The sequence below is a fragment of the Rhinolophus ferrumequinum genome, chromosome 4 (assembly GCF_004115265.2).
Source record: "Rhinolophus ferrumequinum isolate MPI-CBG mRhiFer1 chromosome 4, mRhiFer1_v1.p, whole genome shotgun sequence".
Lineage (NCBI taxonomy): Eukaryota > Metazoa > Chordata > Mammalia > Chiroptera > Rhinolophidae > Rhinolophus > Rhinolophus ferrumequinum.
In genome coordinates this window covers 95,920,782-95,948,142 of record NC_046287.1, presented here as the reverse complement: position 1 = coordinate 95,948,142, position 27,361 = coordinate 95,920,782, and the positions used below count along the sequence as shown (strand labels likewise).

Here is a 27,361-nt window from a genome sequence, read left to right as displayed (position 1 = left end):
ATCTAGGGATTGTTCATTTCTGGAATTTTCCATTTAACATTTTTGGACCACAGTTGACCATGGGTAACTGAAACCATGGAAAGTGAAAATATGGATAAAGGAGGCTACTGAAACTTGAAGGGCCATATGTACATGGCTGATATAATAAATTTATATATAGACAATAAATGTATACACATTTTAAGAAAGGAAAAAAACGATATTAAAATCATAATACTCAATATATACCAATAACAAAAGATGAATACAAGCCACGTTTGACTTCTGCAATTACAAGAGGTGCTCAAAGTGGTTACCATCAGCGTCCAGACACTTCTGATTACAGCGAACTACTGCTTGAGCAACGTTGACCAAAGTGTCCACGTGTACACACTTTTTTGATATCCCCGGTATATATATACAGAAGGTGCCAAAAAAATGTTTACACATTTTAAGAAAGGAAAAATCTGTATTAAAATTATGCTGATGGTAACCACTTTGAGCACCTCTTCTAATTGCAGAAGTCAAACGTGACTTGTATTCATATTTTGCTATCGGTATATAATGAGTATTACAATTTTAATACAGTTCCTTCTTTTCTTAAAATGTGTATACATTTTTTTGGCACCGTGTGTGTGTGTGTGTGTGTGTGTGTGTGTGTGTGTGTATTCCTTATATTGAGCATTAGTACATACTATACACTGTGCTCTGTATTTAATTATATTCTCCCATTTAATCCTTGCAATAACTTTGAGATAGCGGCTCTGTTTTGCCCACGGCAGACCTGAAGCTTAGCAACGTTACATAACTTGCCCAAAGTCACTCTGCTAGGAAGATGTAGAGCTAGATTTCAAATTCAAGCTGCATAACTCCAAAGGCCTCCAATTTGTCCAAACTGTAGGTGTAGAAAGTTTGGAGTTTGGGTGGAATGGACAGTGTCCCTGGGGCATTCTTGATCCCATAAGGCTATGTGTAAAAGAGAAGAAAGTATTTCTTGAAATTCAATCAACACATTTCAATTATTTGCTCCTAAGAACACGGGTTTCAACATTCTGTCGACAGAGTAACTCCTCAAAGACTGTCATAGAAGGAGGCAGAAGCAAAGCCCCCTCTCCCTATGCCTTATGCTACCATTTCCTGAGCTGTTCCAAGCAATCCCAATGGATTGGCCACCCTGGCCAGTGATAACACATAAAAATTCCTGCGTCGAATGACATCATCACACTCAGTGTTGATACCAACAACAGATGACGAACTCAGTCACTGGAATTCTTTTGCAGTCTTCTTCAAGATATCTTGTAAGACTGATTTCTCTCTGTCTCTCTCTCTCCCTCTCTCTCTCTCTCTCTCTCTCTCTCTCTCTCGTCAAGAATTTTCCCTCTACTCTTCTAGGAAGCCAATAATAAAAACATCTAAGCAGCTTTATGTACCTTAGACCTTCCTCAGCAAGTAGAATGGAACACCCGTGGGGAGGATCGGAACGTTCGGGGAAGGGGTGTTATTAGCTGACACTTCAATCCAAAAAGATCAATGTAGGAGTGAAGGTGCTTTGATTATTAAGAACCTGTTATACATAACACATGGTTTTAAATCAGCCCAAACAGTAAGAGCTTTGCATGGGGTTTCATTCTCTATTTTGAGAAATGCATTTAGTGGGAAATGTCTTGTGTCCTTCAAAGCATCTGGAAAGATTTAAATTTCTATATAAAGAATCTAGTCATAATTGGGGGGAATGGTTGGACTACCATTACCATTGGAATTGTGAATCTTTCTTATTTCTAACAGTAATTTTAAATATTAGAAATAATTCTGGGCTAGTAAAACACTCAGAGGAAAATACGATTTTATGACTATCATACTTATTTCTGTACGCCATTTGGTGTATACAAACATATATTAAGTACTACTGTTCACTTATAGAAATTGAACACTAATCCAAGGTTCTTGTTATCCATATGTATGATTTTCAAAATTAACCAGGAAGTGGAAAGTTGGAATGCAGGAAGAGAATGCCTTCTTCAGCTCAAAACGCTGACATGTAAATTCATTACTTGGTGAATGCCAAGTTCCTTTATTATCCCTACTCCCTCTCCTCTACACTGTTTCACGCTTGTGTTTTATCAGTGTGTTAGAGGCAAGACAATGTAAATCTTTGGTATTTTAGTCAGTTCTGCCTCTGTCAGGATTCCTATGTCTTGTGAGTGAAATAATTTGACTCTCTAGCGCAGGGGTGTCCAAACTGCAGCCCGCGGGCCAACTGCAGCCCCTAATCCATTGTTAATTGGCCCGCAGCAAATTCCAAAAATGTATTTAGTTTACTTAAATAAACCAGGTGCGGCAATACGTACTTCACCTCGAGTGAGTGGCCCGGCTGTTTGTGTATTTTACCGCATATGGCCTTTGGTGAAAAACGTTGAAAAAAGTTTGGACACCCCTGCTCTAGTGAGACATTTTGGATGCATTTCTATTGCTTTCCTTTTTCTAATACCATTAGCATGTTTTGTATTTTAAGTTATTATCCAACCACTCCATTTAAATTCCTTTAGATCCTAAGCTTCTCTGAGAGAGAGAGAGAGAGAGAGAGAGAGAGAGAGAGAGAGAGAGAGAGAGAGAGAGAGAGAGAGAAAGAGAGAGAAAGAGAGACATTATGTCTTTTCAAACAATACTGTATATATTTTCACGGGGATCTGTGCATCTGTCCTGCGCCAAACTGCATCATTCTATAGTGATTGCTATGGTCGTGTGTGACTTTACAGCCCACGGATTTTCACTAGACAGTATAGCTTATTCCCCATACGTTGTAGCTTTTTGCTATTTTGTGGATTTCTCTCTAAAAGCATCATTCATAATGCAAATGCTAATGCCAGCAGGAGAAAAAATACCTGAACATTGTATTTGCAGTCTTCCTGGGAAGCTCGTGAAGTTGCTTATACAACTAAACGAAACATATTTTACTCATTAGAATGATCATTATCTATCGATTCCCTTTATTCTGTTGTTCTGAGAGAGACTTTATGTCCCAAGGAGACGTTCGGACCATGACGTCAAAAATTGACTCTGAGCCACACCCATCAACACCTGAGCTTCAGTACGTATCCCACAGCACTGAGAGCCAGTGGGAATTTGAGACTCCTGAAGACTTTCCTTGTTCTTTCCTGTGGGGCGGTGACTCCACTTCCCAGCAGTAATGACTTTCCTGACTTAGCTGCCATAATATCAGATCCCTTCATATCTCATCTAGGAATTCATCTCTATCAGAGGTTAGACAGAGCGAGAGCTAAAAGGCAATCATTTCTTTCTTTTGGCCATCGTGTAGTGCCTATCGTGTAGAGTTATTTGAAGACTGGCTGTATTCTTGTTATAATGATTAACTCTGCCCATACACCTACTCCTTCAGTTTTCTGCCTGGCAGATGTGCAGTGACCACCCAATCAGAATCTTCCTTTGGCTGTTAATTTTCATAAAAAGGTGTCCATCCTGCCTTTACCCAGCTAATTTTTTAAAGTATATGGACACACCCTTATTTGAAAACAGAATACTTGCAATGTTGTTCTCTAAAACACCTCAAACTATCTGCTGCCCAATCCATGCAAGAAATACATTTAAGGAGAATCTGAATGAACCACAGGCCCTGCATTTTCCTAAGTCAGCCTTTCCAAAATATGTTCCCCAGGGAACATTGCTTTTACAAGATGGCACTTCCTAGTATATGGTGGAAAAATAGTTAAATGATACAACATACCAGTTTAAAACAAGTTAACGTACTTTCTGCAGGATTTCTGTGAGCCTTTCATAAGTATGAATTTCCAAGAAGGGAAAGAGGACATAGTATTTCCCTAAATTACTTAACCACAAAAACATTTCCCCTTGAATAACTCTGACAGGACCCTTGTTCTGTGAAAGAGACTTAGGAAAATTGTCTCTGGATAGTCTCCAGGCTGTTTCTAGATTAAGCCAGAGAAGTAGAGGATTGAATACCGAACCTCCTTGTTTTGACCCAACTACCCCTTCCCCAAATATTTTTACTGAATTATAATTTGTTGTTATGCTCCCACTTCTACTGCAGGATGCTATGAGACTTGCTCTTGAGTTCACTGCAGGGATGTTTAGAAGCACCATTCACTATAGCTTGTAGTCACTGTACGGGATTTGTATAAGAATTTGTCTCTTATATCAAATTCTTGGGAGAAAATTCTCCCAAATATCAAGTCCCATAAAAAGCTGTGCGAGTATGTTTTTATCTTATGGACGTGGCAAAGCTTCCCCTGATCACATTTTTCTCTGGTTAGATTAGGGAAGCTCAAGATAAATATGCAGCCCACTTTTAGTAATTATTCAGGGCCTCGTGTTATATTTTTATGTAATAGCTCTTCCTAGTTTTATCTTATGTATTGACCTACAATTTTCTTTTCAGCAGATTTGTCTTTTCCTTAACTGAGATGTATATATCTTCTGCTATAAACTACCTCAAATCCTTTAGGCAATGAGGTAGAATATAAGTTAATATACGTCTTTACCCACGCCCAAATCCTATTCACATTGCCCCCGAGGAGACAGAACATGGTTTTCCCATGATCTTTATTTCATTCATATACCTGGTGTGGTGTGAAATTCATGGTCATGTTCTCCCATCTTCTCCTTGGACTTTCCTCCCTGGTCTCAGCCCCATGTGAGAACACCAATTTATTTCCCTTTGTATAAGAGGTTTGCCAAAACCCACTACCATTTTCTCTCTTTCTAAGTTTGTTTGGGTCGTCGATTGGTATTGTTCAGGCCACTAGTAGTGATTTGTTTTTGTTTTTTTTTATAACTTGTGCTTTTAAATCTGCCCATGATTAATTTGCTAAGGAAATGAGGAAATGTGCCTTATGAGAGTAGACCAGTATTCACAATTTACTAAGAACTAAAGTTATGATTATGGGGGTGAGGGTGAGGAAGATACAAGAAAAAAAGAATCTCTGTCCACTTAAACCAACGTTCCAAAATTCGAATTTGGCGACTGGCTGCATCTGAGATGTGTGTTTATAAAATCAGAGCTAATAGAAGCAGTGACATGCAGCCATGGAAGTCACAATTTGGTTAAAGTAAAACTCACAAGGTTTATATGTGTGCAAGCACATATAATTTCCTGTTAATATAATTTCCTCTTTGTTAATTTCCTGTTAGTACATAAGTACTAAATAATTCTTGACTGCTCACATTTTTAACTATGTGACAATTTTAAAAAATATTACCCAAAGTTTGTTGACTTAATTCACTTAATAGATTTTCCTGTAACTTTTGGTTCAACAGTATCCTTTATGTACAAGCTCTTCAAGCACTAGCACTGGAGAGAAAGAGGCTCTGATTCATGAAATGTGAACTTCTGACGGTTGCCACTTTTTGTTTTTTTGAAGAGCTTGAGCAATACATGACGAGTGCATGTTCATCCTGTTTTCTGTGTCTATCTGTCTTTCTGCCAGCCTGTTCACCGTCCATTTCTAAGAGTAGTGGCACAATAAAGTGCTAAAGACAGAGAAAGGTCAATTCCGAAAGAACAAGTGATTGTTTCATTTCAGCTGACGCCACCCCGTTGGTGGGCGTCTCATACATTAGGAATGAGCAACGCCACCACTTGGGTTGGGCAAATTCCCAAGATGCCATCTGACTTGATGGAGTACTGAGCGAGAGAGTGCATCACTGACACCCACCTCCGTTCCCTGTGAACAACAAAATGGCAGTTTATTCCACTCGAGTTAAGTTCGACTCGGGTGCTATCTCTATAAATAGTCTCAGATAAAAAGTCAATGAAAATGTAAGTCTAACTTTCAGTAATTCCCTTAGTAGTGAAAATGTCTACATTCTGTGTTTCTGTTAAGAAGAGAGGTCTTTTGTGAAAACCGGGATACACACACACGGACATTCTCTGATTACTAATCCTCGCGATAGGCCAGGTGTCACCATAAAGCCATTTGGCAGTCCCAGACTCCTGAGAAACAAAGGTTTGCACAAGTTTCTTTATAATTACAGGTTATATGGACATTTAAATAGCCCACAAGACTGGACATTCTAGCTTTCCTATGACACTGAAAAGGAGAGCACTACCCAGGTTTAAAGAATGTGCAGATAGAGGTGGAATGACACAACAGGCAAAATGTAAGTAGGAATTGTCTCTCTCTTAAAGTATCACCTGTGATCACAGAATCCTGGAATTTTTAGAGATGATGGGAACTCCACATTTATATAATCCAGACCCTTTATTTTATGGAAGAAGGAAAGAATGCCCAGGGAAGTTGTGGCCTGCCCCAGCACACACAATTAATCAGCGGCAGAGGTAGAACTAAAATTTACTTTCCACTTTACCATTTCCTTGACAGGCTATAGAAAAATTAGAAACCATTGATTTATTCTACATTAGAAAGCTGCTCTGTTTCCTTTCCAGCTTCTATTGCTTTAGGTTGAAGTTTCCCTACTTTGCACACTCTTGTTCAAAGAGTTACTGACTCAACTATGGAGAGAACTTGAGAACCAGAATAAACCTGAGCAATCACAGTCCAACCATTTCACGTTCTCCTCAAGAAACAAAGGCCCAGTTAAGTTCTGCAACTTGCCACAGTAAAAGAATGAGGGAGTGTCTAAATAGAGCCTCAATCACTATTTCCTTTTTTTTTTCTGGTTCAGATTTACTGCAATTTGGTCCATATCATGCTGTTTTATGCATTTAAAATAATTTTTTAAATGTTGAGTACCATGATGAATTCTTTCACAAAGCAAGTAATCACATTTATGGATCTGCTTAGATTTGGGTTTTTCTCATAGCATGTGGGTGTGTCTATAGACTTTAAACATGGTGTGCATGTAGCCAATAGATTGTAGCCATCAAACAATGACATATAATCCCTCTTCTCCCTTCCTGTGGTCTAACATGCTCTTCCTCTATCTCCTCAGTGTCCTGCCTCTTGTCCGTTCCCAAGTGCCTGCCAGTGAGGGAGATAAGGACCGTTATTATTTCCAATCTCTCTCCCTACGACAATTTCCCCATTGATGCAGCAAGATTGTGGGGTAGGGTATGACTTATGATAAACTTTCACTCTGCAAACAACACTCTGTTTTAAACATCTCTTCTCTTTTTAACTGGACTTAAAACTGCCGAACTGAAAGAAGCCTAGGGAAACGACGCCTGCGGATTTTGGAGCATACCCTACGATGAGCAAGTTGAAATTCATCCTGGGTTTGGGCAACTAATTCTGATCCTATGCTTCATCAAAGATTCCTTTATTTCTCCTCCTTGTTTTTCCTTCCCATGAGTGTATTTGCTGTTGAATCATGTCTATGCCATTCAATGATTATGTCATTGAAATGAGGTCAGCGGGGCGCAACTTACTCTTGTTGGCGTTGTTCTCCACAGCCATGAGAGACGATGAGTATAAGTGAAAATGCCCCAAATTATATCAATGCAAGGCTAAATTTCCCTTCACAGACCTATAGCAGAGTAATGCGAACAATTTTACTGATGCGGCTGTCATTTTACGATGTCAATACGTGAACTACACACACAAACATAACAGTGTCATTAATTTAATATGCACTGGGATAAGCTTTAATTGAATGATTCTAGGCCATTAGTAAAATAACTTGACATTTATTGTACTAACTATTCAAGGGAGGTAAAACACACAGCATTTTGCTTCCACAAGAGAAATAAAACCTGATTGCTAATCTCATAGTGAGTGACCAATTCTGATTCTGTAATATGGTTCATTGCTGTATCCTGAGTAGAAAAAGAACTGAAAAGTCTTTGGCATATTATACAATCCAAAAATCAACCATAGGTTCGATACTTTAACACTTATTATAAAAACTAAAACACAGTTTAGTGTATTATAGGGCATGGGCTATAGAATTATATTCAAATACTGGCTCCAGCTATGTAACTTTGGGAGAAGTTACTTGACTCTATGTGCCTCTGTTTTCTCACTTTTAAAATGGGTATAATAATAGTACTTACCTACATGAATTTTTTTGAGGATAAAATAAATTGAAATATACATATATATATGTGTGTGTGTGTGTGTGTGTGTGTGTATATATATATATATATATAGAAAACTCTTAGAGCAGTTCTTGATACATTATAAATTCTCAATCAATATTCTCTCCTATTACAGTAAACCAATCTACTAATACAGTAAACCCAGTAAAATTGTTTTGCTTTTGCTTTCTCAATGTCTTACTATACAACCGAATGATGTTAACACATGATGAGCTCCTAATTATTATATTGTTGGAATTCTTTCAGGTCTTCCTATGATCTCAACTCTCACTTTTAATTTTTAGGCATTCATTGGCTTCAAACATTCCATTGCCCAATAGAAAAATGCTCAAATTTTCTATTTAGGCAAAATGAAACAAACTCAGAGTACATTTTCAGTGATCATGCATGTGCTCATAACCTGAAGTCCTCAATGGAAACATAACCTTCATTCCAAAAAGAACATAAATAATTTTTAGTGAAATTAATCATTGTAAATACATTTAAAGGGATTTGCAAAGCAATCTCAAACTATTTGTATGCCATGTTTCTAACCTAATATACTTAATATGCATGCTGAGGAATATTTAAAGAGCATAGATTATAAATCATCATCAAACGTTTATCAAGCCCCTATGTCCACCATGATGACGGCATCTGATAAAGCACCATTGTCAGAAATCTCTAAAATGAAAATGGAGCTGGGTTTTATTCTAAGCCTAATGTATTTTTAAACCAAGCCACAGGGAAATAATTACTTTTGTTTCTATTCAATCAAGACCTGCACAACAGAGTTTATGGAATGACATAATATCCTTCCTGAAATCAGACGGGTATGTAGGACCAGTATCCTTCACACATAACCAGTTCCTGAACCTTTAATAACAAATCCTATTTCCAAGGAAACAATCTCATCAAATGCTGCTCACTAGAATACATATTGTTCTTTTTGGAAACATTACGATGAGATTTTCACGATTACAAATCCCAACTTCCCCTCTAAAATTCAATATAATCTCAAACTCATTTACTTAAGTGGAGTTTGTTTGCATAGTGGCTCTAGAAAATCACCAATATAATAATAATTTACATACTTTTTTTAGTCCAGGAAGGGGGTGGTCAATAAACTTCATAAACTTACTGTGTATTTGTGGGTACGTGGGTGTGTCTTTTAAATGGGCAGCAGTTAGGGACTTCTTAGGAACTTTCATCTGTCTAGTCTAGTTTCTACAGACCTTTTAAAACTATTTTTGGAAAATGATGAGTTTTAGTGATGTTCAGGCTGTTGATAGCTTTTTCTTTTCTTTCTTTTTTTGCTGAGGATGAAAAGGAACATCTAGCAGCTTATAATTAACGTCCTCTCCACAGGAAGCTGGTGCTTCAGTGCACAGGTCATAAGATTTGTTTTGAGGTTAGAGGATATATTTATCCTTTACCAGAAAAACAATATCAACAAATCAGTGACAACTACTGACAAAAACATACAAAGAGGCAAAGAGTGTGATTCTGGTTGTCAGCCTGATGGCCTTAGAGATAGAATTCTAACTTTCCCCTGTCACTGAGGGTTGTAAAGAATCTGTGCAGGGTGGCAGGCCTCCGCCCCCTCCTAATTAAATAAACAAATGTCCACGTTTCAAACGTGACAGAGTGTGAGAAACCTGCAGAAAAAAACACCCTAAAATACACACTGAGTAAACCGGTCTCATTTTTCTGTAGACACACATAAGTTTTGGAAATTTATGATTTACCCTCCTACGGTGAAGTTTTTTGTGCACTTTATGTTGAGTTATGTGGCAGCGAGGTGCTGTCCCTGTTTGCTTAAAACTGTAGTCTACAGTTATTTTTAAAAGTTACAGGCAACGTGGCATAGAAATCCATATATTGTAAAGTGAAAACAACAATTTACAAAACTGGGTCAGCGTGAAATAGAGCCAACAGAAATCAATTAGCAACAGGCTTCCACTACCGGGAACTCACCTTGTTGAATTTTAGTCACTAGCTGATGGCGTGCTAGAATCCGGCTCATCCTGTAAGGAGAGCGTCTCGTAGTCTGATCAAATCGCAAGTACATCTCCTGGCCCTCAGGTGTCATGGAATTTAGATAGTAGCAGCCTGAAGCTGGGGTCCTGGGTCCCTGGCCAAACATCTCAGCAGATTTTCTTCTGCCACCTCTGTCTGCCCTGTGGCTGTTTCCTTCTGTCTCCAGTCTCAGTCAGAGCAAGGCAACGAGCTCAGCAGAACTCCACAGACCAGGCGATTTTTAAAAAGAAAAAGGAGTGCCAAAAGCCACAACTCAGAATTCCAACCCCCGGCCCTCACGTGACCATGGGGAGCCAATCAGAGGAAGAAAGGAGAATGGGAACTTAACAGAGTCAGCCCCAAGCCCCGAAGAGAAGGAGTTCCAGCAGCTATGATTCCTCTGCGAGGCTGAAAGCAAATGCCTCAGAGCTGACTAAGCACCAAGCAGCAGCTCTCACTAAAAGTTAAAAGAAAAAGAGAGGGAAGAGAAATGGCAGTCAGAGAAAAGTAAGCCCTTGGGCACAGGAAATCTTTTAAGCTGTAAAAGTTAGAGAAAGAACATTCTTTTTCTCCCAGGCAGCTGCAGCCAGGTTAAAGATGAAAGTGATAAACGTCTTAATGAAAAACTTCTTCAAATAAGTATAAGCTTCTGAGTAAAAATCACCACCCTTCATTACGAAGAAATCAATCAAATAAAGCCTTTCCACTGAAAATTAACTTCTAGTGCTTTAACACCAGAGTAAATACCCGACAGACTTCTGACCTTCTGCCATGAGACGTTGAGAGCTTTATTTACAGCCAACACTGGGAGAGACAAAGAGCACAAGCGTATCTGTTAACTATCTATTTCTCTTTAATGTTTCTACCTCCCAAATTTTTCATCACCGAGAAACAAAATACTGATGAAGTACCTATGACATCTAGGACACTGCCAGGAATCACTGTAAAGATGCATTTTCATGGGAAGGTACTATCTGTCAGCCAGCCGCTCAGAATCAATAGAGACATTACGCAAAAGCTTACGACACAAGCTTTATGTGAAAAGTGCCTCAAAAAACACACAAACACAATGTTAGGGGAGCAGTATTATTTCTGACCAGGGTGATGTTAGCAGACCACACAGAGGAGGAGATCTTTGGGTGGGCTTTAAAAACAATGGGTGGGATTCTGACAGGCAGAGTCGGGGAGGGCTTCGCAGGAGGGTCTATGCCCACATGTGGGGGAACAGAAACCAGCGTGTGTGTTTAAGGAAAGTGTAAGTAATTCAATTGGGCCCTAAGTGAGGACACATATGGGAGTAGTTAGAATTTCCCCCGTTTTTCCTCTTTAATTCTGTTTGATGTGAAGAGGGGGGAAAGTCCACAGAAAACATGTTATCGAATTCTGAGCCTGGGGCTGAATGAATAAAGTTCTTTGAAAGAGAAGCATATGGCCAAGTTGTTCTTGTATTTGGCCGACTCAAACTGAAACAGAGCCTGGCCTGGGATTTATAGTCCTAATAATGAAAAACTCTCAATTAACAGTTTAATAGGACTTAAATTAGGACCTCAGCTCTCCTTACTGTGGTTTTCTTAAGGTGGTCAGCCATAACACCTCTGCCTGAGGGATTTTGCTGGCCTGATTCTGAGAATCATCTCTGTAGCTATCCCACTATGTAAATGGACAGGTTAATCAAGGTCTCTAGAGCCTGTTCTAAAACATAGTCTCTCATGGCAATTGTGGGTCTCTTCCAGTAACTAATTGAGAGTGAGCAAATGTTAGGTCTTCAAGGAAGCATCATAGTAGGAAAAAAAGGGCGATCTCACTGGAATGATGTTCCCTTTTCATTCTTATGTAGGATTTGATCAGAGTTGTGTTCCAGGGTATCCTCTGCGGAAAGTGACAAGGATCTAAGACCTAGGGACCCTGGTGTGCCAGAAGCATGGGCATTAACGACAGACAGGTTTAGCACTGCACCGGAGCATTGGATGTCTGCGAGGTCCGTTCGCCAGCTCAGACCCTGCGCTGCTTGCCATCTGATCGAGATGCTGTCAGCCACTCTGTGCACGTGCTTTTGGTTTGAGGGTCCAAACCCGGGTATGTCCCCGCCATAAACCTGTGTTCAAGTCAGAACCTGCAGTCACCACATTTTCGTTGGGGGACGATGGAAGAATCGTGGAGACAGAAAGAAGAGTGGAGCGTGGAACTTGGGAATTTTGGCTGTGTTCTGGGAGGCCAAGCAAAGGGGAAAAAAAGGCAGGAAGTGACGTGTAGTTGTTTCACAGCTGTGAATGACAGTTCAAGAAAGATTGGCTACTCCCATTGCCAACCTTGTAGTTCATTACTGACTGGGTTGCATTTTGAAAATAAATGGAATGATTCTTCTTAAGAAGCTCTGCTGTGTATCATGGCCAGGTTACCATTTTTTAAAAAATAAATCACAATGCCTCCTTTATGCATGAAAACGAATACATGAACACACCAAAAGTCCTGAGGTATTTTGTTCTGAAAACATCAACACCCTAAATATGTATTCTTTACTATATGTCAACAGATGTAACAACATGAAACAGTATTTCATAGGAGATTGCCAATGAACAAGAACTAAACATAAATTAAGAAAAAGGAATTTTTATTCCCCAATTACAAGAAAGACAACTTAGAATAAAGCCTACTTTTTCTAAAAAATCAGACTGAGTTTTTTTGTTTTTTTTAAAGATTTTTTTTTTTTAATTGGGGAAGGGGAACAGGACTTTATTGGGGAACAGACTGAGTTTTAATAGGGAAATCTATGGAGGATCGTGTATCCCCAGCTCTATCTTCCCCATGGCATGTACAAGTTTCATTTTCCGTTCGAGTATATATATAAATCCATGCAACTGCTCACCATGATTTTGCCTTTTTGTACGACCAAAATACCATATTTAAAGCAGATACGTGACTTTATTTTCTCATTAGTATTATTAATGCCTTCTTTTATACTAATGTATTGCCATTGTTATGGAACCTGAAACTTCTTAATCATTTTTTTTTTTTCCATCATTTGGTCCCAGCGATAGACCACTGGGTAGGCAGTTCTATTCTGTTTGCTGTGCATGTAAATACCACCGATAAGCTTCCCTGGGCTGATAATGTCCTCCGTGCATCTCCCTGAGAGAACTCTTCCTTTTCAATGGTGAGGGAGTGAAGTCTGAAGGAATGAGAGAGAGAGAGAGAGAGAGAGAGAGAGAGAGAGAGAGAGAGAGAGAGAGAGAGAGAGAGAGAGAGATTGAGAGAGCTGAAGTCCTGAGAATATCTTTTAAGACTGATGCTGGATTTTTTCCTTTCCAAATCCTTCAACGGAGAGGGAATGGATAGCATCAGCGGTTAGTTTTCACCTCCTTTCCCTCTTTCCTAATTTGGTCATCAAGCGCAAAATTCACTCAGACTATTTCAGGGATGGGATGGGATGAACAGCTGAACATGGGGAACCAGCCACAGTGATAAAGAGAAGAAGCGGGGGGACTACAGTGTTGAACACCTACTATGTGCCAGACTTTGTGCTATTTACATTTCACATCTTTAATTAATGTCCACAGCCATTGGTGTCCTAGTTTGTGGAAAAGGAAACTAAGAGGCCCAGCAGTGAAGTAATGTCCCAGTCATGTAGGAACCAAGTGTACAGCCAGTTTACATCCATGCCAATGATATGTTAATTTTCTATCACGCATCAAGAACAGGGAAGGAAAAACTGTGGCACTGAAACAATGCTGGGGAAATTAGATAGGGGAGAAAATTTTGGAAGAATATACTGAAAATCATCTTAATTTGATTTAATTGTGTGTGACACTGGAATGCCTAAATGGAAAGATACGTATGGGATGGCGAAATGCCTGTGTTGGTTAAGACCGGGGTGTCTACAGAATGAGAGACACAAAGCCCAGAGCCTTTAATTAACCAGTGAGGACCAGGGGCCAGCTTCGAAGAGATCTATGGCTGAGAACTCAAGACCCACTCACTCCCACTGTGATCCTACCGTGAAGAAGCAGCTCTAACCTCCTGTTTGTTTAATGACTTCTCTTTCGCAGGGTAGAATGTGTGCCCTCTGCTTTCTGCTCATCCTCAAGGCTAACTCTGCATATCGTCTGGCCTTTTCCATGGCATTTCTTCTCAATGCAAACACCCCAAATACAGTCAAAACTCTGAAATTTGACCTCCAAACAAAATGTTTGGTATTTAAAATTTTCAAGTCTTTTGATAGATGATCTCAGATTAGCGCTCAATGGAATCTTGTGTACACATGGCAGAGAGCTAGGAGCACTTTGACAGAAGCCAGGAATGGCTCACTGTGCTTTCATCTGTTTGCTGCTCCTTCTCCTCCTTCACACACATTCCAGCCTCCTCGTCAGCCTGTTCAAAGGGAGCCAAGGTAGTTCTGCCAAACAGGAAAATGTTTGAGATACAAGTGGTAGGTGGAAAAAAGGCACAAATGATTTGGAGAGCTGCTTTTGAAATTACTTGAACCCCAAGGTTGTGGGTTAATGTCAAAGCCTCCCCCTGAGCACTGAAGTACATTTTGAGGATTTCTACCAATTGATTTGTGGTGTATGTGCCCAACTCTGTGCCAATGAGCCTTTCCAATATGCATGGGCCACATGCCCAACGGCCAAGACAGACAAGCCAGTGATACTAACATTTGCAGCCATGATCAGGACACTGTGGGAAATTTTCCAGAGTGGATTCTCTTCTGATTCAGCTTCCCCCCTGCCATAGAGCATGTTTCCCATTTGGAGTCCAGATATTGCTGCAAAGACTTCTGGGTGGTAATAGATTTCCTTTATTTTGTCTCTCAGCCCTCACTCCTGCCTTTGGTTAATTTCTCCTCTCGGAGCCTCTGAGAGTGTGGTTGTGGCCTCATGCCATCCCCTGGGGACCCAATCATCTGTTCCAGTTCTCATGGCCAGTGATCTGGGCTGACTTGTCCTGGGCTCATTGCCGACACCCATTCATTCCAGCCAACCAAAATTCTTTCACTTTTCTAAGTTGTTACAAAGATCTGGAACTGTGTGATTTCCTAATCTTCTACCCTGTCAAAACCTATTGCCTTCAGAAACATTTTCATGACTAATGCAAAACCTTTGGTATGAATAGTCATATTAATACCTGTAAGTAGTTGTTATGTGTAATTGTCGTAACCAGCTTAGCTTGTTACATGCTAATTTGGAATCCATTTGTTCATTGCAACTATTATAGGCATAAAGTTTTTACATCTTGAATTTGGAAAATACAGTAAACATCTTCTAGTCCAGATACTCATCTAATAGATGAGTTGCTATCAGATCAATTAACACTTTATCCACATATATGAAGTATATTATCTCACCTAAGACCACAAAGCTGCTTAAGAAAGTTTTTCCTCATAATATCCATCCACTGACTCTAATTCTGCCATTCGGAATTAGACAGGACAGATCTGTTCCTTCTTTCATATGCTTGTCCTTCAGATGTTTGTAGAAAGCCAACATGTCCCTTATAAGAATCTCCTCTGTAGGCTAAACTAACTCCTTTTCATCAAACCACACAGCTAAATATTTAGCAAGCTGATTGCTGTCTCTTGGGTCTGCTCCAATCTGTTGGTATCTCTTTAAAAATATGGCTCTTCCCCTGAACTTAAGAGCTCTAGACAGTAGTGTGTGACACAATGTGCGCCCACCTCCTGCATCTGGGGCATTGCACTTCTGCTGATCCAGCCTGAGATTCTGGGAGGTTTAATTTCTTAAAATCTATATTTATTCAACAATGAATTCAACGCTGACAGAATGCCTACATAGCACTGCAGCACATGTGGAAGATACAAAGGTGAACGGATGTGGTCCTGCCCTCAAAGGACAGTCTGCCAGGGAAGATCGAAGAGGAATTCACCATTATGCCAATGTTAAGTGTTGTATAGGAGCCTATCTCTATTTCCTCACATTGTGTTATAGTCAATCTGAGTGCTTACGCCATGTGGTGCTGATGTATTTCCATAAATTTAAATGAGTGTTCTCTATCCTGTACTTAGCAGATGACCTTTCAAACTTAAGAACAGGTTTTCCAACTTATTAGAATTATTTAGATATTTTCAATTCCTGATTTTCTCCTCCAACTATTTAATTCTGGCTTGTTCTGTGATGTAGCTAACAAAAATAACAATGTTACAAGAGTATAAAATAGTTAAGTAAATTTGGAAAAAGATAAAGTAGGGTAGGAAAATAATAAAGCCTGCCTGAAATCCATTCACAGAAATACAAGCCGTACAACCTTGCATATCTGTGGGAGGTGGCTGAAACCATGGCTTCGGATACCTATGCGACAAAGCAAAAGGAAAACAACAGCAATCATACAATTCCACATATCCATAAGCTAGAACAAAATGGTGGTTCAAGATAACCACAGATTGCCAGGTATTGAGATGCCCAGGGAACATTTTCCTGGGTCTTTACAAAGAGTCAGCATCCTCAATGATACTAGATATGGTAGCAAACCTTAATTCATGGTCTTTTAACTGTACCTTTCAATGCCAATAATAGTATGATGAGAGAGCACTGTTTAGGAAAAGTAATTTCTATGAGGCCCCCGAAAACCCATGGTTTAAGTATGCTATTCTTGGCGATCCTTTATGTATTAAACCGTATCACTTCCCTGCTTAAGATTCTTCAAAAGTTTCTACTTCACCTAAAACAAAATCCAGGCTCCTTACTTTGCCCACAAGGTCCTGCACGATCTAGTCCTGTTTACCACTCCCACGTCGTCAGCCTCCTTCACCTTGCTATCTCAGAGTCTTCTTTCTACCCACACTGCTCCTTAGCCTGGAGGCTCTTCAGGGAGTTCTTCCCACACCCGGCTGCTTCTCAGCTTTCAAGTATCAGCTAGACTAATACATCCTCAAGCAGGCCATCCCTGCTCACTCACCTCCACAGAAGCCGCATCCCATTTGTTGTCTCTAGAGCACCTTTGTAAATGTGTAATTACGTATTTATTTTCTCATTGACTTATGAGACTTGTGCTTACGTCTACCACAAGCCTAGCACACAGTAGGAAATCAATAGCAATTGGCTGAATCATCAGTTGAATATATAATTAAATAAACGATAATCTGAATTTTTTCAAAGATAAAATTTCGAATGTCTAGAGGAATGGATGCATATTTTTTTTTTAGCAACCATCATAACTGCTGTTGTTGTTGCTGCTAGTACAACTTGGATTGGATAAGGATTGGACAGCAGATAAGTCAAGGTTTTATTCTCTAGAAAGAGCCTGAAACGCACACATTTCACTTTGTTGGTTACAGCAAAAGTATATGCTTTGACCAATAAACAGAGGGCAGTTTAAGGTCTCTTGTGAAAAATAAGGAGTCTAAGGCATGAGCAACACTTTCTTCACAGAGAGGCTGAAAGGCTTCAAGAAAAAAAAAATTAGCTACCTTCCTTAGCTTTGAATCAGCTGCAAAGTTTCTAAACATGCCTGTTGTGCCTTCAACTAAATAGTTGAAAAGCACTGGGTCAGTTGTTCTTTGTGGATGCATACTGCCTCTAGATTATCCACCACCTCTGTTTCTTCATGCTCAAAAATATATTTCAATAATTCTTTCAATAACCTTGCTGGTGATTTTAATTATTTACTGTCTGGTATTTTCCAGAACTTAAATATTTTGCCCTAGTTGAAAATCAAGGTAATTGCTCATGGTGAGTGTTTCCTTTGTTTTGTATTTTTAAAGGATTGCTTAGATTACTCAAAGGGATCTTTCAGTCTCTTAAGTGGCATCTCTCTGCGCTTTGAGACTTATGCTTATTTACCTCAGGTTAGATCTATAACCTCTTTCCCCATCTTGAACCGTGAATATATTTTCTTAATGTTGACTCAACTTATAATTTGAATATAAAAGGGAAGTTCGCTCATTAAAGAAATCCTACGATGAATGCTTTGGAAAATCCTTTATTGATTCTCCACATTATCTGTTGTGTAAATGTTTGAGATTGCGCAATGAAAAGTGCACCATTATTAAGACTGTGTGCCAATCTGTTGCTCGGATCCAGGCTCCATTATCAGGTACAATTACTTCCAATCAGGTGTCATGCAGCAATTGGGCCTCCAGTAAAGCGTGAGAACAGCAATGGCCCACAACGTGTGGAGGACCAAGAGTGTGGGATTAATAATGGCGTTTCTTACATATTAAAATCATATATACCTTTTGAGATGAATTCAGTTCAGTATACTAAGAATGAGATAGAATGTGTTCCCTTCTTATTTCTAATATAAGACTATCCATCTATACTTTACAGAACGTTAAGTGGTGCAAGGAAGAACAATGGCATTAAAACACATCCCATAAAGAGAGAAGAACTAAGAATTTGAGACAGTAGCAAAAACAGCTCTCTAGAACTCTAGATATGAGTATCAGTGGAACTTTGAGGTGATTAGGAAGACAAATTTCAGGGCTTCTGCTTGGGCAACAAGGGGAGATTCCTCTTTGGGTCTGGGAGGAATGATTTAACCAAAGGATTGTGGTATAATGAAAATATGATTTTTGCTGGCATCTTATTTGTCATAAATAGAGACAAAGCCCCTAATTAAGTCATGTTACAGCTTCTACAGCTTCTTTCTTTCACCTTTTCATGGTCGAATAGTTCTAATGTATACTTCATGCCAGGCACAGGCCGGGCACAAGCACAGTACAAAGATGTCCCTCTTTGTAACAGGTACAATCTATAATGGAAAACACTGAGGATGGTTATATTCACAGGACTGCATTACAGGTACTACAACAGGGATGCACAGGGAGCCTGTGGGACAGAACAAGAGCAGACTCATTCTGCATGGCAGAGAAGCAGTGCTGAGCCTGGAGGGACGCATACCTGGGGATAAGGACGGGGAGACAACATGGGGCGGGGGAATGCGCACAAAGAAAACAAAAATACATTACTACTTTCCTATGCTTTACCCCCTTCTGTAATAATAAGAGGGATTGGTATTTCAAATAACCACGTTGTAGAGACCTCTAGGAGCCTGAGACTCAACTTGGAATGATACACATCCCCCCAGCACTCTTCTTGAGACATTGTCTCTTTTCTTCATCAAAGCTCTAAGTTGAGGGCCGGCCCGGTGGCTCAGGCGGTTAGAGCTCCATGCTTCTAACTCCGAAGGCTGCCGGTTCGATTCCCACATGGACCAGTGGGCTCTCAACCACAAGGTTGCCAGTTCAATTCCTCGACTCCTGCGAGGGATGGTGGGCTCTGCTCCCTGTAACTAAGATTGAACATGGCACCTTGAGCTGAGCTGCCTCCCGGATGGCTTAGTTGGTTGGAGTGTGCGCTCTCAACCATTGAACTGGCAAGTTCAATTCCTCGACTCCCGCAAGGGATGGTGGGCTGCGCCCCTTGCAACTACCAATGGCAACTGGACCTGGAGCTGAGCTGCGCCCTCCACAACTAAGATGAAAGGACAGCTTGAAGCTGAACGGCACCTCCACAGTTAAGGTTGAAAGGACAACAACTTGACTTGAAAAAAGTCCTGGAAGTACACACTGTTCCCCAATAAAGTTCTGTTCCCCTTCCCCAATAAAAAATAAATAAATAAATAAAATAAAATAAAAAGATGTGGAACTTGTCTTTAAAAAAAAAAAAAAGCTCTAAGTTGAAGTGATACCTGTCAGCTCCCGCTCTTTCTTGGAGGTGATCCTTTAGAAGAAGGGCTGAATAACGGTAAGGACCTAGGAGGGCAACTAAATTCTGGAGTTACAGGCTTGGGTTTGCCAGGCAGGCATCACAGCAACAGCATATGTACGAAGTCCCCAATCTACTCATCAAATGGGGCTCCGGCTTCGGGAAACAAACCATCCTTTGTCTAATCATCTTTTCACAACTGGTGCAATTCTACCTTTAAAGACAAAGCAGGTTTCCAAATCCATCCCCATGGAAGCTTCTCTTGAAGGCTCCTTATCCTGGTGTTCCTTTGAATTAAAGGAAGAAACGGGCATTGTTCAGCCATTATGCCCATTTTACACAGCTTTTCGAGGTGGAGGGGGAAGGTTCTTTTCTGCTTGAGAATATATACGTGTGTTATAAATACATAGAGACTGTCCTGAAAATTCTCATGGTATTATTTCTTCTGAGCTTGATGTTTATTAAAGTACGCAGTGGCCTCTGGCCAACCTCCAAGTGAACCATCATAATCACATCGTGTCTTATGACACAGGCCTGTTTCAACACACCAAGTACAACATAGATAGATGGGCGTGGTTACCTTCTCCTGCTGCTGCCCCACCAAGATGACTCAACACAATCAATCACAGGAAAATACTTACTAAGCACCAAAAATGTGTTTGCTGCACAGAAGGATAGAACATACCCAAAGCGACTCTCAGTCTTTGATGAATTTAAAACACCCCCTTTCATTCTCTGACTTTGGGGTTTTCAAGGGCTGGCTGGCCTTAGCTTGGCTTGTTTCTCAAAATGGATTACTTTATAAAATCTAGTCCCACAGGATCCTGCTAATCGATCAGCAGATTGTTGCAAATGAAAAATGTAGGGTACCAAATGGTGTGGTATATACTACGATTACAATTTTGGAATAAAAAAATGCATAGTGAAAAAAGATTAAAAGAAAACAAACCAAAAAGATAATTATAACCATTTTTAGGGTTATAACCATTTTTAGCGGAATTATGGGTGATATCTTTTAAATGTCAATTTTCCAAATATGCTGTCATGTGACTAACTGTATTGCTCATATAATGAAGGGATCAAGTCAAACCAATGGTCCACATCAGAAGGTGTGGAGAAGGAGCTTCAGCTGCAGCTTATTTCCAGCTGCCTCCGTGTCTTACAGATGGAAGACAGAGAGACAAGATTCTGCACAAAAACAATAGGCACTAATATGGCTTGAACTTCCTTAGCGCCTAACCCCATGTTCAAAATAAGAGAAAGAAAAAGAGAAAACCACAGAAGTCTGTTGATTCCTTTTTCAAATGGCTTTCATATCTGTTCTTTCTTGTGTTACTGCCTCCACCACATAGGGACCAGCCCTTCGGTCTAGATGATTCTGATTCTGACAGTCAAACTTGTATCTCTGTGTCCACTCTTGTGTCAGACATCTATCCCTAACAACACAGAACACTGAGCTTCTCAGGATACCACTTCCAACAAATTACTCTTCTGCTGCAAAATACTACATAACACCCTAGCTCTTACTGTTTAAGCTATTTAGTCTCTAGTCTCTTAAGGTTTCCCTTTCCTTATCTACACTGTATGTATATATATATATATATATATATATATATATATATATATAGTGATAAAAATATGGTGAATGTTTAAATTTAAAAAAATTATTACAGTAAAAGACACATTGCCATTAATCTCCCACAAAATACTCCCCGTCGCTTCAAACACACTTATCCCATCGTTCTTGCCACTTTCTGAAGCAGTTCTGGAAGTCCTCTTTCATGAGTGTCTTTAGTTGCGCTGTCATGGCTGTCTCAATGTCCTGAATTGATTCAAAACATTTGCCTTTCATCGTTATTTTGACTTTGGAGAAGAGCCAGAAATCACAAGATGCCAGATCCAGTGAATAAGGTGGATGAGGACACACCGTAATGTTTTTATTTGACCGAAATTGCCACACAAGAAGTGATGTGTGACATGGAGCCTTTCCGCTGTGATAAAAAAAATACAGTGAATGGTGCTGCCGAGTGCCATCCAACAGAAAGCCAGGGATCTTCAATATGGGAAGCGGTACATCGAACCTTAGTAACAGTATGTGACAAGTTTCAACTTGTTCTGTGCAGTCTGATGTGAGCTATGGTTGAGAGAAGGTGTGTTTTAAAGTGTGCCGTAAGTCATCCTCCATCATAACAACGTTCCGTGTCACACATCACTTCTGGTACATGGCAATTTCTGTCAAATAAAAACTTTACGGTGTCCTCATCCACCTTATTGACCAGATTAGGCACCATGCGACTTCTGGTTCTTCCCCAAAGTCAAAATGATTCAGGACATCGAGGCAGCCACGACAGTGCAACTAAAGACTCTTATGAAAGAGGACTTCCAGAACGGCTTCAGAAAGTGGCAAGAACGATGGGATGTGCTCAAAGCGAGGGGGAGTATTTTGAGGGGGATTAATGGCAATGTGTCTTTCACTGTAATAAATTTTTTTTATTTAAACATTCACCGTATTGTTTGATCACACCTTGTATATACACACACATATATATGTACACATATGAACTGTGATATATATATGTACATACACACACACACACACACACACACACACACACACACACACACACACACATATCTCTTATATGTATAAGATGACCAAGTATGCGTGATTATCAGTTCCTCTCCTACTCTTTGTGTCAACTGGCTCAGGATTCCAACCAAGAAAAACTCAGCTAGTTAAGAAAAGATTTTATATCACTTCTTGAATGTTGCGTTTTGGGGGAAGATACACTGGGAGTGTTAAGAGCTGTTAACTGCACAGACCCAATCTTTAGATTTAAAAAACTATCTTTTCAGCTATTCCTGGTTTTAAATCCTAGGAGAGATAACATATCCTTACAACCATTTTCTAAGAGCTAATATTTACTTCAGTTTTAGAAATACACATAAATATATTACAGTTCTGGCCTCCCAACAATGAGCAGAATCATTTAAATAATACAGTGGTGACACTAGGAAGCATGGGCACAAACTGGTCTACACCCTTTTTACTCAAATACTCAGTTTTTTCATTAAACTTCAAATTCTAAGTTTAAAAGAAACTATTAAAGACATTATCCTTTTCTCAGAGTGGAGGAAGAGAAAGTGACTATAAATTCAAAAAGCAAAACAAAACAAACTTGGCCCATAATTTCTCAAATCTGGACCCAGGAGGTCCCTTGAAGCGTCCTAGGATCCCCTGTAGTCAGCGTTGGGAAGCCATTCTGTGGTTCTCTTGAATTTTGCACAGAGGTGACCCCTCCGTAACGTATCTTTATCGTCCTGTTCTAGGTAATTAGGTGAATGGGCCCAGGCATTTGGAATCACTTTCATTCAAAGACTGTTTTGAACTCCTGCTTGGTGGCACACAGTGTTCCTAGTGTTGGGAAGGCATCGACGAATACAACAGACACCAATCTGTCCTAGTGAAGCTTATGTTATAACCAAGAAACACACATAACAGCATGAGTGTATTAACTCGATCTGTGAGTCACCAAAATTCTGGAATTGTTTGTAAAATTGTGTGCATAGTTTCTCTTTTCTAGAGCACAGGTCTTTAAATTTCATCAGACTGTCAAAACATGCTGTAATTATTAAAATATTTTTTAAATGTCTCTATAGTTCTAGAACACCTAGGGCTTTGGAGTCAAGTCAACTTGTATCAGTTCATTTTTCTGCACCTCAGTTTTGTCATCTATTAAACTGAGGTTAGGCCCCAAAAAGCTCTTGTGACAGTTAAATTAGATTCTGTATGTGGAGCACATGGCACACTGTAAGATTAGTGCCTCTCTCCTCCATCATCGTCTTACAGGTTCTGCCCCAAAATATGAGTGAGAAGTCTGAAGAAAGTTCAAGGATAAAACTGGTTGCCTTCAACAGCTAGGAGGTCCTCTGCCTAGAGGCTTTCAACTCCAATGTGGTCAACCATATCATAAATAACGTAGGTTAGTGAGGAAGGGCCTTTCCAAACTAAGACTGCGTGATTCTATGAAATCACCAACATCATGTATACCAAACAGGTGGATGCCCAGGCTTTTCTTTGGAGAGTATTTCATGACCCAGTGTATAGTCAAACTTTGTTCTTTGATTCCTTGAGTGGAATAAATGCTTATTTTAAGGTATATAATGATACTTGGTGCAATTCTCGTAGTACAACTCAGAAAGACCATACTCATGATGACAAAGAAATTGTCTTCCTTTTGTTCAGCATTCTATAATTTTTAAAGATTTAAAAATTATCAATGTAAGCCCTTCATTTCACTTCCTTTCACTTGATGATGGAAACGATCCTTTAAAGGAGCCTACAAGACCCTGTTTAGTGTTGCCCCAACTTCCTCTCATAGCCTTAATTATCACATCCTCCCTCTTGCTTTGTGTTCCAGGGACATCGTCCTTCTTTCCAAGGCCTTTGAACAAGCAGCTTGCTCTTCTTGGGCTATAACACCAGCTGGTCCCAGAGAGGTATAGGCAACTATTGCTCAATACTCATTTCCTCAAGGATATTGTCCCTGGGTCCCCATAGCAATCTGTAGCACTGTGTGCATTTCCCTTGTAGCCTGTCACAGCTGCATTATGATATTTGCCAGGGGAGGGGGGACATTTGATTAATATCTGTCTATTCCCCCTAGTTTGAATATTTCATGAAGGCAGGAACCACGTGTATTTCTGCTCATCACTGTATCATGGCACTCAGCCCAGTGCCCGGCACAAAGGAATGGATGACACATTTTGGGACAATGGAATGGTGGATGAAGGGTAGGTAGGCCGGACAGTATTTTAACTCTGCATGTGAGAAAACAAAGTGAACTGCATAAGGGGACCTGACTACTCCATGAGGACAAAGCATGGCGACCTAGTGTCTTGACTGTCACTTTATCCCTGTTCTCCCACACTGTATCTTCGCTTCTCTCTCTCCTCTTCTGGATTGGACTCTGTTCCAACTAAAGACATGTAACATGCCTTTTACTTTGGTATGTTCAGTCTCTGTAGAGCAGAAGGAACCTATGGAAACTCCAAGCTGCCCATACATTATCAAATGTCACTCTCAGACAAGCTCTTCTGCAGGGGATGTCCACCTTAAGTTTCTTTTTCTTAGAAAACCTGGACTCATCTATTTAGTTTTAAATTGTTCTCAGAATTATAATGCTTCTTTCATACTCATCCCTACAAGCAGAGGGCATGCTCAGGAAGACGTCTCATGTAATAACTGGGGCAGAGTTAAAGGATGAAAGATTGACACAAACAACAAAGCAACATTAACCCAAAGGAACGTCATCATGCTGTCCTGATAATTAAGGTTGGAGAAAAGATGATACAAACTCATATCTACCTGGAGGGTAAGTAGAAGAGGAAAATAATGACACCAGCAACACGACCTAACCATAAACACCTCCCATATTCCTGCCTCTGTACTAAGAGGTTCTATAAGTGAAGAACTGACTTTAATACTTGTTAAGTGGAAATAACTGCAGGAGGGGGCTCACTCACCTTCACACTTAGAGTACCGAAGTAATGAGAGCTCACATTTTTAACACTTGTGTCAGGAACCATTCCAAGTGCTTTACATATGTATCTAATCTAATTCTCAAAACAACGTTATGAGTTAGTTACTTTTTCCCCATTTTACAGATGAGGAAACGAACCTCTTTTATTCTGTCTCTTTACTCTTCAGCTCCAGTTCTTCACACATCTAGTTGCCAGAATCATCTTCTAAAGTATAGTTCTGATATATTATTTATAAACATTGAATGGTTCCTGTGGGGACAGAGCCCCAAAAAGCAGTTTCCAGGCTCTCGGCCTCACATAGAAAGGTGCTGACTCAGGTGGTAAATGGCCATTGACTGTGATTGGATGGCCATCAGCTGTGGCTAGTTGGCCGTCAGCTGTAACCAGTGAGCCATTGGCCACTAATATAACTGCCGTGGCTACGTTAGCAGAAAAAAGGGGGAGCTAGCAAGAAGATGGTGGCTGAGTCTGCAAGCGGCACAGTGAGAGTTGAGAATTGTGTTGCTCCTGGTTCCTGTGTCTCCAATCCAGCTGCTAGTGAGAGTATAGAGATATGACTCCCCTACTTATGGCTCCGTGGGTGTTCCTTTTTGGCTGTGGGGACAGAGCCCCAAAAAGCAGTTTCCAGGCTCTCGGCCTCACATAGAAAGGTGCTGGCTCAGGTAGTAAATGGCCATCGACTGTGATCAAATGGCCAGCAGCTGTGGCTAGTTGGCCGTCAGCTGTAACCAGTGAGCCATTGGCCACGAATATAACTGCCGTGGCTAGGCTAGCAGGAAAAAAAGGGGGAGCTAGCAAGAAGCTGGTGGCTGAGTCTGCAAGCGGCACAGTGAGGGTTGAGAATTCTGTTGCTCCTGGTTCCTGTGTCTCCAACCCAGCCGCCAGTGAGAATATAGTGGTATGACTTCCCTACCTATGGCTCCGTGAGTGTTCCTTTTTGGCCTAGCTGTATCCTGCGTTCTTATGTGGGGAGTGGGACCAGAGACCCCGCCGGACACCCCGCACGACACTTGGCGTAGTTGGCAGGATCCCCTGCACTACATTGGCCTAGCCATATCCTGCGTTCTTGTGTGGGGAGTGGGGCCAGAGACCCCGCAGGCCGCCCCGCACGACACATGGCGTAGTAGGGCAGGATCCCCTGCACGACAGTTCCCCTCAAGGACGAAACCCAAATTCTTCAGTCTGCCACTAAAAGTCTGTCATAGTTGACTCCCTTCTTATTGCCTGAAAAAGCCTTGAAATTTGTCGTGTTTGAAAAGAAAGAGATTTCACCCCTGGCCCCACAGGCTAAGAAGCTCTCTATTCTGTTCCTTCAATTCCTACTCATTTCTCAAAACCTGACTCAATGACCCCCTTCTCTGGGAAGCCTTTCGAGGCCATTCTTGTACACACAGCTGCCTCTGTCTTCTGTACTCCTAAGAGACCCATTTCTGGAATAGTCCTTGGGTGCTTCATTTTGAGCTGCTTTGTGTTATCTCTTACTGCTCTTATAAAAAGCTTCTTGAAGCCCACAATAAGCTGTTCACATCTTTGAACCCTCTTCTTGATCCAGTCTTACGCCTGCCTGAGAGAGGCAGTGTAGTGTAGAAGAGAGAGCAAAACTTGAGAGCCAACAAGACTTAGGTTCAAATCTTGACTTCTCTTACTGGCTCTAGATTTTACTTTTAGCCGCAGTGCTAAAATTTTTGCTTGAGAATATATATGCAAAATACAGGATAATGATACATATATTGCAATATACAGTCTCTGGCACATAGTAGGACTCAATAAATTATTAGAATTTTTGATTGACAGGTGATACAATAACTACTGGCCAAATTCCTAAAAGAGCCTAAATTCACACAAGGCACATTATATTATGTACTGGTACTTAACTACCATTATGTTCTGACACTTGTTGGGGGAAATGAAGGGTGAAGGCAGTACCAGGGGGGTCCAAGCTGCGGCCCATGATCCATCGTTAATTGGCCCGCAACAAATTCCAAAAATATATTTAGTTTCCTTAAATAAACCAGGCGAGGCAATCCGTACTTCACCTTGAGTGAGTGGCCCGGCTGTTTGTGTATTTTACCGCATATGGCCCTTGGTGAAAACCGTTGAAAAAAGTTTGGACATCCCTGGTGTACTGCATGCCAACAACATCCGGGGA

The 27,361-nt window shown here is 40.4% G+C and overlaps 1 protein-coding gene across 5 annotated transcripts in view; it reads right to left on the bottom strand.

Moving 5' to 3' along the window:
- STARD13 (StAR related lipid transfer domain containing 13) overlaps positions 1 to 27,361 on the bottom strand; it is a 499,960-nt gene that overhangs the window by 156,564 nt on the left and 316,035 nt on the right. For 2 of the 5 annotated variants that reach the window (XM_033104422.1, XM_033104428.1), the window contains exon 1: positions 9,968 to 10,239. The exons of the other annotated variants lie outside the window; for them this stretch is intronic. In XM_033104422.1, coding sequence (XP_032960313.1) covers positions 9,968 to 10,136 — 169 coding nt within the window. In that variant the 5' untranslated portion in view covers positions 10,137 to 10,239. Of the gene's footprint in view, positions 1 to 9,967; positions 10,240 to 27,361 lie in introns of those variants that run through there. 5 annotated transcript variants of the gene reach the window in all.